Here is a 12,409-nt window from a genome sequence, read left to right as displayed (position 1 = left end):
AGTTGGCGACATCACAGCGTATTGCGGCGAACAAACGATCTTGGTCAGAGAAAGCAGATTCCACCCTTTCCGGTACTATTATGTTTCAAACTAAGAAAGAATTACTATCTTATTTTACAACTTATGAGGAGTAATATACAATTTTATTACAGTTATTTAAACGAAACAGCAATTTGGGCTGTCAAGGCAACCTCCAGAGGACGCAACCTCTGAAACAAGCTTCTGATTGAGTTATATTTGCAAAACATCAAAACCACTGAAACTTTTAAATTATGAGATAAACTTACAGTGTAGGAGTTGATGCTTTCAATTAAACATGATGCTAATAAAATGATTTGTATCAACCGATTTGATCTTGAGCTTTCATGTTTTCACTTACATACATAAACAGACATTTTAAAGCTGATTTGGAAGGTTGTCATATATTTGAATAAAATGCAAAGATGTTCATATTTACATATACATTTACATTTGCGCATTTGGCAGATGCTTTTATCCAAAGCGACTTACATTGCATTATCCTATACATTTATACTTAGGTATGTGCAATACCCAAGGATTGAACACACAATATTGCGTTGTTAACGCAATGCTCTTACCACTGAGCTACAGGAAAGCTTTCAAAGGTGGTGTCCAAGTGAAAATGGACACCTTGGATTTATATTAAAATCAGTTAATAAAGATTTGTTTAAACATATATATTCATGTTGCATAATTGTAAACTAAAGCTCAGCTCCGAGAAAAACAAGAAAGACTGGAAAAAAATGTAATGCATCATGCGCAAAGCTTATTCAAAGCCCAGGAGAAGGGCTACAAAATTTCACTACAAGAGAGGATCATCAAAAGATTCCAAACTAATAAAATTGTAGACAATGTATGATTTATTTCCTGCAAGCTTTTACTTTGCCTTTTTGCCAAATAACTTTTTCCAATAAATGTCTTTATTGTGTTTTGACAATTTTGTACCATACACCATTTTGATGGTTTAACTTTAGTTTTGGTTTAACTGTAGTTTCAGGTCGACTGTAGGTTTACAGTACAATCTGCTTGAACATTTCTTAAATCACTAGCAAAAACCCCATTTAAATAGCTTATTTCTGGCCAACCATTACACCTGTTATCAACATTTACATTTACGTTTGGCAGACGCTTTACTCAAAGCGACTTACATTGCATGATACTATACATTGAGTATGGGCAATCCCTGGAATCGAACCCATGACCTTGGCATTGCTAGCGCCATGTTCTAACTACTGATCTAACAAATGACGATTTGCTATAGCCCTAGCGAAGACTTCCTTCGCTAGGGCTGCCATATTGAGCCATACATTCCCTCCTCATTCATAGTGATGGCGAGTGTGCATCTTGTTAAAATCTATTTATTGTGAAGGTGAAACCTGACTCACACCACAAATCTTATATAACTTTGTCTCATTAGGAATAAAGGGCTTCCAATTGCTTTCAGCGTGCCAAAAATCACAGTCTGTGTGAACTTTACAGAGGTTCGCTCTGTGTGGAATCTGATTCAATGACCTTTCAGTTACCAAACTAAATCTTTTTCTGCTAAGCTACACCACCAGTACACCAAAAAATATAAAATGCACTACAACACGTGCCCACATCTTATTTTGGCTAATCGAAACATGTGCTGTCAGGATGATTGCAAAATTGTGATGCTAGCGGGCATTTGGAATATGACCAAACCCTGCTGGCGCCATGATCTACTGACTGGTCCACTCCAGAGCCCAACTTAATGTAATTGATCTAGATTATTGATTAAAGGCCTCTTAGCCACTGATCTGACTCACGTGTTTAGAAGCACTGTGAGAGACGGACAAAAAGTCTTTTGACCATACATTCATGGTAATAAGTCAAACGACACAAATCAAACTTTAGGCTGTATTTACAGCTTTAGCATTGAATATATGCTAGCGTTTCTGTATGTGTGAATGTCTACTCGGGCATAATTTGTGGTTAAGAACTGGTGTGGGCGAAGGACTATCATTATTTTCACAGCGAGAGGTCATCGCTATGGAGAGCTGTTCATTCTGATTACACATGTCTCAACTTGACTCTCTATTCTTCCCGGCAGGCGTTGGGATCCATAGTTCCACAAACACTCTCTATCTCTCATTCGCTCTACATGCATCATATTTACTGTCTTCCCACAATAGATCAGTTTTACACAACATTAGTCAAGAAAAATGTTGGAAATCAAGGTGTTTCCGCAATAATAATACCCCAGATAACAACCACCAGAAAGAAAGAACTCTGAATGACGGCGTGCGTCGGCTTCTCAATTTGTCTTTTGATAATAATCATTTTAGAACCGACAGATCGCCCGTCACAACTGAAAGATCAGTCACGCAGATAATGAATAATTCAAAAACAGGTAATTGAAAATGATACCGAGTCAATTTGACTTCATAAGTGATTATTATAACTGAAAGGGGATTCATTTGGCATTTTTCTGGTCATGCTCGTCTCCGGTCTTGTTTATCAGAGCGCTGCTTGTGATGTGGACGTCTGTGTGAGGGTGTGACAGGTGCCCGGGGGCCCTCACCTGTTCCAGTCTCCAGTGGAATTCTGCTGGCCTGAAGGAGTCCAGCTGAATGAAGTCTCGCCTCAGCAGAAACACCAGACGGCAGTTGTGGACATATAAAGAGTAATGGTGCCTGTTCATCTCTGCAGAGAGGAAAACCACAGAGAATTTGTGTCGTAAAAGACTTACATCTTCAAAATATCACACTGCGACATGGCAAAAATGCAGAATCTGTCAATGGACTTTTAGAGCAGGCACCTATAGAGCAGTGTACTGTATTGTAAATCATTCACAGTTACTATCAAAGGAAGAATTTGGGCAACGAATTCCTTTTGAATATATAGATTTGTAATTCTACTCTTACAAGAATAAGTAAACTTCGAGTCATTCAGTGACGTATGCTTTACAAGTAAAAGTATACTAATATCAATGTACTGGAAAGCATTCTATTTTAAACTACTTATTTGTTTTTTAGTTAACAAAAGTTTACTTTTAAACATACTTTAAGTGTAGAGCAGTAAAATTTAGTGTACACAACAACATTTTTTGTTAGGTAGGTGCTAGTTCTTGTGGCGCATTTTTCAAGTCTCAGTAAACTACTAATTTTATTTTTTTATAGTAAAAGGTACACTTGTATGTTTTCATTAAGTAAAACTATCATCCTACTCCAAGTTTACTGTTTATATATTATGTACATTGTTATATAAATGTGAACATGTTTATAACACGTTTATATATTTTATAAAATATGGAAACGTATTTAATAGGCTATTCAATCAAATGAGTAAATACAGTAATGAGAATACTTTGGTCAATATAATTGGTCAAGTATACTTTTATTATCTTGATCAAATGATTGATTTAGGCCAAACTTAATTGTTTGTCAGTTAAGCTATATTAAGTGGTATTTGAAGTATATTTCTGAGATACATTAAAAGTAAACTGAAGGCATACATTGCATTTTAGTTTTAAATATAGAATAAACATATTTTGTGTAAGGTTAGCTCGGCGAGCAAGATCTTAGCGTAACTCTAGCCTTTCAAACAAGTCATAAAAAGAGTCATTAAAATCTTCCACTGCAGATTAGAAATGTTCATTATATATACCATGCAGAGCTTGAATAGAGGATTTCAGTGAAGAAAGATGCTTTACTTCATTGAGGAAAAAAAGCAGCTTTAAGTAACTATGACCTATATTTCCAGAAGGATTCAAACTGCATGTCGATCGGACCATAAGCCATGCTAACAGGATCTGCATGAGCGGACTGCCATTCAACCAGAGACTCTTGTTAAGACTATTCCAGCTCTTGATATTGATGTGTTATATTTATTGTTCAAAGCGAGTTGTACGGTTCTGGCCTGCCATCAGCTATTCTCTTTACCACAAACCTTGGATTGATAAAGTTGCCCACCACGTCTCCTTTACACAGCATCTCTCCCCCTCACCTCAACACTGCCTCTACGCCTTTTAGTGCCTGTTGAATTGATTAAGTCTCACACCCACTCAACATGACGCCTGAGATCAATGAACTTGAGTCCTGCCAAACAGTCGGGCCCTATCATTGCCACTCAGTCTCAGAAAACTGGATGTAGTTTCCTTGCATTTAACCTTCAGAGAAAAGTATTCTGAGCCAGATCATAAACAAAAACTAATCCAGGATCTTAAACTCTGTTCCGAATTCTGGCCAATTCATAATTTAATGATCTTAAACATTTTTCCATACTGTATTTTCCTGACCAACAGAACAAGTGGCCCATAAGGTGGCCTAATGATGACCAATAAGAAAAAAGAGCTTTGAAATACATATTAAAATGACTAAAAACCAAGATAATTATTTTTATTAATTCGTTTTTATATTGAATAAAACCTTTTCCAGTTAATGTCAAGCTGTGAAATATTTTATTGAGTAGAAAAGTTTTGTGAGTGGATGGGGGCCTTGAATATGATTGAATACAGTGGGGACCATGGTGTCAAAAAGGTTCATAACCCGTTATTTTGGGTAATCAAATGAAAAAGTGTCGGGAGCTGAACGTTTCAAGTGGCCTTGATAAATGTCCCATCTGACATCAAAAAATATAAATTGTAAATGATAAATTAATTCATTTCACATTGTAGAAACACTACACTAATGACAAGAAATAAAAAAAATCTTATATTGACGTTGTACTTTCGAAACCTGAAAACAGGATATTGAAAAAACACGGCACTTTTAAATGATTAAATACTGTGTTGTCAAAGTTGACGCACTTTTTAATACCTTTTGTTGGTTAGATATTTCTGAAACCCAGTGATAAACATAAAGGGTGTCTAATAATAATGAGTTCCGGCGACAACAGTGATATGATGCAATGTCCAAAAATATCCGTAAATATTTTAATCTAAAACTCTTCCCCTTTAAAGGTAAAGCATAACTCACGCCTACTGCAGTTACTCTACACTCACCAGTTTTGTCTGAATTGCAGAGCAACGTCTCTTTCTCAGCTCTCAGTCCTGGACTTGGCCCGTGCTTCATCCATGTTGCTATGGTAAACTGATCAGTCAGGTTCTGTGGCACAACCCACTCCGGGATATTTGCCGCTTGTCGTCCATCAAAACGAAAGATGAGGTCACTGTCTCGCCCACTGTCAGTTAGTAAGGAAGCCGTCCAGTTGGTGGACGCACTGGGGGCCGGGAGAAGGTCCGTACTGCCCGAGGCTGCTCCTGTAAAGATGAAAACACAGACGCTAGATCAGGTTACTGCGAGAGGCAACAATGAAAAATTGCAAGCGTCCTGTCATGATGAGTTAAAATCACGTTAGTTGCCCTGGCATTGGAATAAACTGTGCCAAGCACACGCTTCAAATCAAATTAGAAATGAAGCAAATAACATTAGATTTCGAGACCCACGTTTAACCCTGACTGAAATGTCATGAAAGCAAGCGTCTCATTATTAAACTCATCTCAAATCGACGGTGGAGACGTGGACTAGTCCTCTGACACATTGAGCTCGGGTGTTCATGTAGGATGAGAATGAGTTTGCCTTTGATTTACCCTCTTGTCATCAATATGCCACATTAAGCTTAATGCACAATTGCACAAATTGTTACTTGCCAGATGTCTTCTATTTTATTTTATTTTATTTTCACTTTTATTATAATTTCTTTATCTACTTAATTTTATTCTATATAATTCTATTGCATTCTGTGGAGAGGGAGTTGTGCCAGACATTTCACTGTACGGTGTATGGTTGTGTATATTACCAATACAACTTGAAACCTGAAACACATACTTCTTCTAAAACCTTACGGTTACTTTCTAATACAAAAATAATGAAGTGTAATTGTTTTATAGAAATAAAAAATCTTGGTCTCCGCTGTAGCTTTCAAAAGAAACATGGTGCTGTTAGAGGCCACCGTCAGACATTACATCAGTGACATTTGGTCAGACGTAAGAATCAATACCATTCATACGATTTTCAGTGACATGTCTAAAGGCAACTAATTTTAGGTGTCATCAGAAGACTTGGAATAAAACATCACACTGGTGTGGAAAATTTCTGTTGGGGGAGATGATAAAAACGAAACATTAAATACTTCTTATTTGTATTATCTACACAGTAATGGTGTGTCAATTTAATCACATAAAAGTTTGAAAATTATGCATGCATTGAACTGATGATTACATAACTAGAAAAATCGGTCTGGAGTGATGTGAGGGTGAGTTTTCTTTTTTAGGGCAACTGTTCCTTTAAAATAGGTATGGTAAGAGCTTTTCGAGCCATAACTAATTTTGTGTGCACTTGCTTTGAGTCTAGTATTGACAGCCAAAACATGTACAAGCAGCGCCACCTATCAATCTTTGATTAGCTTCCTGTCGAGCATCCTCTCTTTGGTGCTCAGTCATGCCTCTCTGCATGTTTTATTTGGGAGTACAGGAGGATATTGAATCTTTTTCCCCACTCAGGGGTGACAGGATGGCCAGCAAAGAGGGACAGAATGAGCGATGAGCCTCATCGATGTCAGAGCAGCATGTTCTCATTCCACATCTCTGCATCACTCACCCCAGCGCAAGCCCAAAGAAAGCCGGAGAAAGAGCGTAAAGAGACGAAATATGGCAGCGGTGCTGCTTTTAAGCTTTGCAATATTCATTTCTGCCAATCGATATTAGACGATAAATTCACCGCCAGTCTCTGTCTCATCGTCTGAGCTTTTCTGAGCGTGTCCATTTCCAGAAAAGCTGTAAAGGTGCGGGTCAATGTGATTACATTACACAGCCAATTTCTAGCGATACGTGAGTCTCAGCGACGACCCTTCTCATCAAATGTCCTGTCGAGAGAAAACATTTTTTTTTCTATTGAATAAAAAGCTTTTGATTTATGCATTTATCCAAAGCGAAAAGCAAATTACATTGAAGGTAAAATGCAAAACTTAAATGTAAGAGGCTTTGGATAAAAACGCATACATGTAAATGAAGTCCAACTAAATAGTGTCTAGCAATGCAAGAGTTATTCTACAAACACAAGACTGTGCCTATATTCAAATGCATTTTGTTAACTTCACGCAAAGTAATTGAAATAGCTAAGCGTCAACGGGGAAATGAATATTAGAGGGAGAAAGCCAAGAAGGTAAAAAGATCAACAAACTTAATGCTTGGCAGATTCATAGATCAGTAAGAGTCCTGTAGCTCAAATAAAAATGATTTTCATAATGCATCAGTCTAAATGTGTCTCTCACTATGATTACAGAAGGAACCAGAAAATTGTTTCATAACCCAGTATGTAAAATAAAACAGAAAAGTTCCCAGAGATGTTGCGGGTAAAAATTGTAGGGATTGCGTTTAGCTGAATTGTTCAGGTTCGGGTTAGGTGCGGGGTTTGCACAGGGTTCAGAGAAGCCGATGTGAATGCTCGTGAGTTGTACGGAATGACAAATTAAGCCCATTAAGCTCCGGAAACCGATTTGAGGCGGTTCTGCACCCGCTGATAAATTATTTGTGCTGAAGTTGACCTTACCGCAGAGCTTCTGCAGAGACTTCTCAGAATAGGTTTCTCTGTCACAGCCTTTCCCAATGTGGCTGGTCTGGAGCTCCACCATGGCGCGCACTGAAGACAAGGGGCCGTCGCATGTTTCTAGGTGCATCTTGGGAAAGAGCTGCTTGCTGCCTGTTCCAGGTTCATAATCCAGACGCTTGTTCCAACCTGTGAGGAAAACACACATAAGCAGATGGATAATTTCAGGTTTAAATGTACAGCATACCACCTGTCATCAAAACCAACCAAACTCTATAAAAATTTCAACCTGAATTAAAGGTCCAGTGAATGAGATTTAGCATCTAGTGGTGAGGAAGTGAATTGCAACCAATGGCAAATTCCACCCCTTCCTTTGAAAGCACTACGGTGGCTGACACAGAACTCAAATGTTGCCATGTTTTCAATTCTTTGCCGAAGGAGATAATATATTTACGAAACTTGCTCTGTAGAGCAGTTTGTCTGTTTAGGGCTACTGTAGATACAACATGGCAAATTCCATGTAAGGGGAGTGTGCGTGGAAAGAAATGCTCTATGCTCTATGGTAATACAAACATACCACATGTTAGGTCTTTATACACTTCTGAAGAAATAGTAATGTATTAATATATTAAAATGAATCATCATTTATTGGGTACTTTCAATAAGGAGATGGCTGTCCTGAACCCAAACCCCTAAATTTAAACTTATGTAAATTATATACAAATATTTTTAGCATTTTTTCCCATTGTTGTTTTTAAAAATATATTTTTAATGTTTTTAAAAAAGTAAAGTTAAAAATATATTTGTTTAAAATTTTATTTTTAAATGATACAACTTCATGTAAAAAAATGTGTCCCGCATTTTATTGTCACTAACGTAATATTGAATTGTTAGTCCATTGACTAACACTCCTACATTTTTGATCAAGAATAATTTTTGTGTCCCTCTCTCTAATAGCTACATGGTGAGTAGATCGGTCTTATTAACTTGAAGTAAATTTGTTCAGAAGTCTATAAATCTGTATGTAACTCAAGCAATAATGCAATCTTTTTGGGGCGTTATTCCAAAAATGTATATTTTATGTGTGTAAATCTTTTCAGAACTCTGCTTGCTAAACATGTGCTGATTTGCATCTTTGAGCTAGGCTCAAAAGTATTCAAAAATGGTCACTACCGAAACAGTCATGACTGAAACGTATCACTAGGTATCATTGTTTCGGTAGTGACAAAAATGGTTTCGATGGTGACAAAAAGGAACACTTAATCCTTTATTTGGGAAATTAAACAAAACTCTGTACAGTTATGCAAACCATTAGTATTCTAGTATCTTTTAGTAATGATAAACTGTAGTATGTGAGCTGTAGGTTTTCAATTAGATATTTACTGTCAGATGAATGTTTTCTATATGTGCTGGCTGCGTATCTGCAAGATAGATAGTTAATCATAAAATGTCTGATTCAGCTGTGCATATTAAATATTGTGGTAACTACTAAAACATTACCAAGACTGCTGAAAATGTTTCTCTCACGATCGAACATGGGATGTTTTGTCAAAAATAAAGTGTATTAAATGATTAACCAAGATGTTTTGATAGTGTTTGGTACAATTTATAATCTAATGAATCCTTAACATTGAAATCAGTATGATAATTTTTTTGCCTTTTACAAAGAGAGAATGCATTCAATCTCACGAACTACATTAAAAATATAGTTAATTGTTATTGATTTACTTTTTTATAAATAGCAAAATATCTTAATAGGTCAGTTTATTCATTTTTCTTTATGTTATATTTTTGTGTTTCAGTAGTGACAAAATTTGGGGAGAGGAAGAACATCCTAAAACTTTCTGAAATGACAATATGAAAATTAAGTGCACAATAACTAGAAATGCCTACCTTTGATATTATACAAGTTGCACACAAAAAATTCAAGAAAAAATACAAAATTCAAGATGTTTCCAACTCTGACAGAATGGCCCAGATCAGGTTTGTACTGTACATAAGTGTTACACTTTAATCTTTTTAATGTTTATCTATTTAAGTTGAATCAAATGCATTTAAAGGAAACCAAAAATCCATTGGATACAATTTGCTCCATACTGTGCCTTGACAGACGTTTAGTAATTCTCATGGTCAAGGCTAAAACATCACTGTGAGCTTTGTATGTGTTCACACATGGTACAAAATTCTTAGCAATGTCTTCATAAAACATGAATATTATGGTAAGAATAACCCTTGAGATAAAACATCTCACTCTCTCACGCTGGCCTTTATACACTCCCACTGTATAATTCAGAGAACCGAGTGCTTTTGTATTGCCTCAGCTGAGAGATGTTCCCTCAGCCCCATTCCCTAACTGAATATCTCTTTACATTATTCATCGACACCACTGTGGACAAAATGGGGCGACAGTACAGTACCGCATGCCTCCATCTCTACCTCTTTTGAGGGTAAAAAGTTGCTCATAAATATCTGAGGTGCTATTTTCGCCCCCTGTAAACCGAGCACAGATGCTTGAAAGCACACTTTAAAATGCGAGATTTGCCACAAAATGGGCTTTTTGAGGGCCAACTACAATGTAAAGAAGATCCAAAACAACCGCATTCAAAACACTGCCTCTGGTTTCATAAGTCCATCATATGAAAGCCGTGCACTACAACATCCCGGAACGCACCGCTTTCGCAAGCCAAGCATCCAAACGAAGCGGCATGACTCATCTGCTCCCCGGAGATTGCATAATTCCCTCGATTATCCAAACACACCAAAGCCAGAGGCCAGACTCAATCTGTTCAATAGAAAGACCATTTCAAGACCTTGGGGTGAAGATTAACATTAACTGCAACATTAAACATTCATTGCTCATTCACAAATGCCACGAACGCCAAAAGTCAAGGCACAGCAGCACGGGTACTAATATCGCCACTGAAATTGATAAAGTTAAAAGAACAGATTGGGTTTCACAGGGCACATAACACAATAATAAGAGGGGCATCGGGATGACCTGCTGCAGACCCTGCGGCCCGTTCATGACAGGTGGGCTGGAATATCACCTTGCTTAGACTTGTCGGTGTCGCAGGGTTTCAACCAAGGCCGCCTTGAGATGTTTACTGAGGAATATAATGTAAATTATGTGACTTGAAGCGCTGAAATTTAAACATTTATGGGATTCAGAGACTTTTAATTTTGGGCCTTTTAGCATGCAGTTAGTTTTAGTGTAGTAGAGAGGCCAAAAATTTGGAGAGAATAAAAAACAGACCAGACTTAAACCTTCCTCCCCAAAGGCTGGTTTGTTTCCCAGCGTGACAAAACTGTATTTTTGTATCATATTTTTTTGCACCCGCTGCATTACAGAAGCACAATCTGAGACTATAATTAAACACACTTTTTCCTCTCTTATATGTAATGTGAAGTCGTTTATTTCAGGAATTCAGTTTACTTAGTTCGTTCCCACCACTTCTTGTAAAATAAGTCTAGCAAGGCAAGGCACCACTGGACGACCTGAACGCATCTGTAATGTTCACCTGATTGACAGTGCTAGTGTTCCACATGAACTAAAGTCAATGAGAGAACCGTCACTCTCTGTGGACAGCTCAGAATGATGGCTGCCGGACAGAGGGATGGAGAGATCAGTGTTGACAGATGGGATTTGGCCACAGAGACAAAGAGAGACCGGCCAATTACACGCTTATGCAAGCGGTAAGCGTTAAAACGGGAAATCCTTGCCCTTTACCTCCACAGTGGCTGTCATGATCATCACTCAGTCCTCACTTTCACCTCACTTCCTATGAATCACGCTGACATTGCGGGGCAGGCAATCTCTCTGCCAATGAATGCTTATTCTCTGGGCGTAGCAGCTTGCCAGCAGCTGTCAGCACATCTTAAGGCACTATCATGTTTTAGACGATACTTGCGCCCCGGAAATAGCAGTGACCCTAAAACACAGTGTCTTTGAGAAGAGAGAACAAGAGAAGACAGCTTTGGCAATGAAAAGTTTTATAGCATGCTATTAAAGATACTTTGAGAGTTTAGCTTTCAAGAGAGAGAAATCATGGGAATCATGTTTTTTTCATAACATGACATACAATTCAAACACAACATATGCTGCATTGACAACGCTGACAAATGCCCACACACATTTCCGGAAAGTAAAAAAATCTTGAAATTGTCTATTTTCGTTCTTTAAACTTTCAAGTACTTTTACGCTTTGACTTTGCAGGACCTTTGTGGCACCATGGATAAGGAAACTAAACAGACACGCTTGGTGTACTGTAACACTACCAAAACATCGATATGACAAGTGTATTGTGAACGTTTGAGGATTTACAAGACTTGTGCCTAATACGCTCGAGTCTGACATTCCGGGATCCTCAGAATGGAATCCGCCCTTTCATGAAATAAGTCTCTTCTTGGCAAAGCAAACTTTTGTTCTCCAGGTAAAAATTCATCTAAATCCATGTCACCTCACACCAGATTGCTTTTTCAAACAGGTGGAACCGACATTCTCTAATTGGTTCAATCAGCATTCTGTTCTCGGCACGGTTTCACATCCCAATCACTGTCACCTTAACAAGACTGAGAGAAAAAAAGACGAAGACAAGATGTGCAGAAACACCTGGGATTACATCTCCATTTAGAGATCAATTGGCAAATTTGTCCCCAATTAAAAACTGAGTATTTTGCAGGAGGAGAGAGGAACTTGGTAGAGCAGTGCAAACACTATATATGCAAACAGTGTGTAATGTACACAAACGGTAGATGATCTGTTAAGCCTGCATTAGCTACATTTTTCAAGTGGACTATCTGTGAGAAGGTAGTTTCCTCTATGTGACGGCAGAGAGAAAGCGGGAAGTTATCTTTTTTTTCATGCCATAACCACACTGTCA

General features: G+C 37.7%; 1 protein-coding gene across 1 annotated transcript in view; it reads right to left on the bottom strand.

Annotated features, from left to right (window-relative positions):
* The window catches only part of clstn2a (calsyntenin 2a), a 187,181-nt gene that overhangs the window by 42,677 nt on the left and 132,095 nt on the right, over positions 1 to 12,409 (bottom strand). Inside the window, exons 6-8 of the mRNA XM_056744552.1 lie at positions 7,533 to 7,718; positions 4,985 to 5,242; positions 2,564 to 2,685 (exon numbers count right to left, since the gene is read on the bottom strand). Coding sequence (XP_056600530.1) covers positions 2,564 to 2,685; positions 4,985 to 5,242; positions 7,533 to 7,718 — 566 coding nt within the window. The remainder of the gene's footprint in view (positions 1 to 2,563; positions 2,686 to 4,984; positions 5,243 to 7,532; positions 7,719 to 12,409) is intronic.

This window comes from Triplophysa dalaica, chromosome 3 (assembly GCF_015846415.1).
Source record: "Triplophysa dalaica isolate WHDGS20190420 chromosome 3, ASM1584641v1, whole genome shotgun sequence".
Classification (NCBI taxonomy): domain Eukaryota; kingdom Metazoa; phylum Chordata; class Actinopteri; order Cypriniformes; family Nemacheilidae; genus Triplophysa; species Triplophysa dalaica.
Note: the sequence above shows the minus strand (reverse complement) of the source record. Positions and strands in the feature narration are given on the sequence as shown.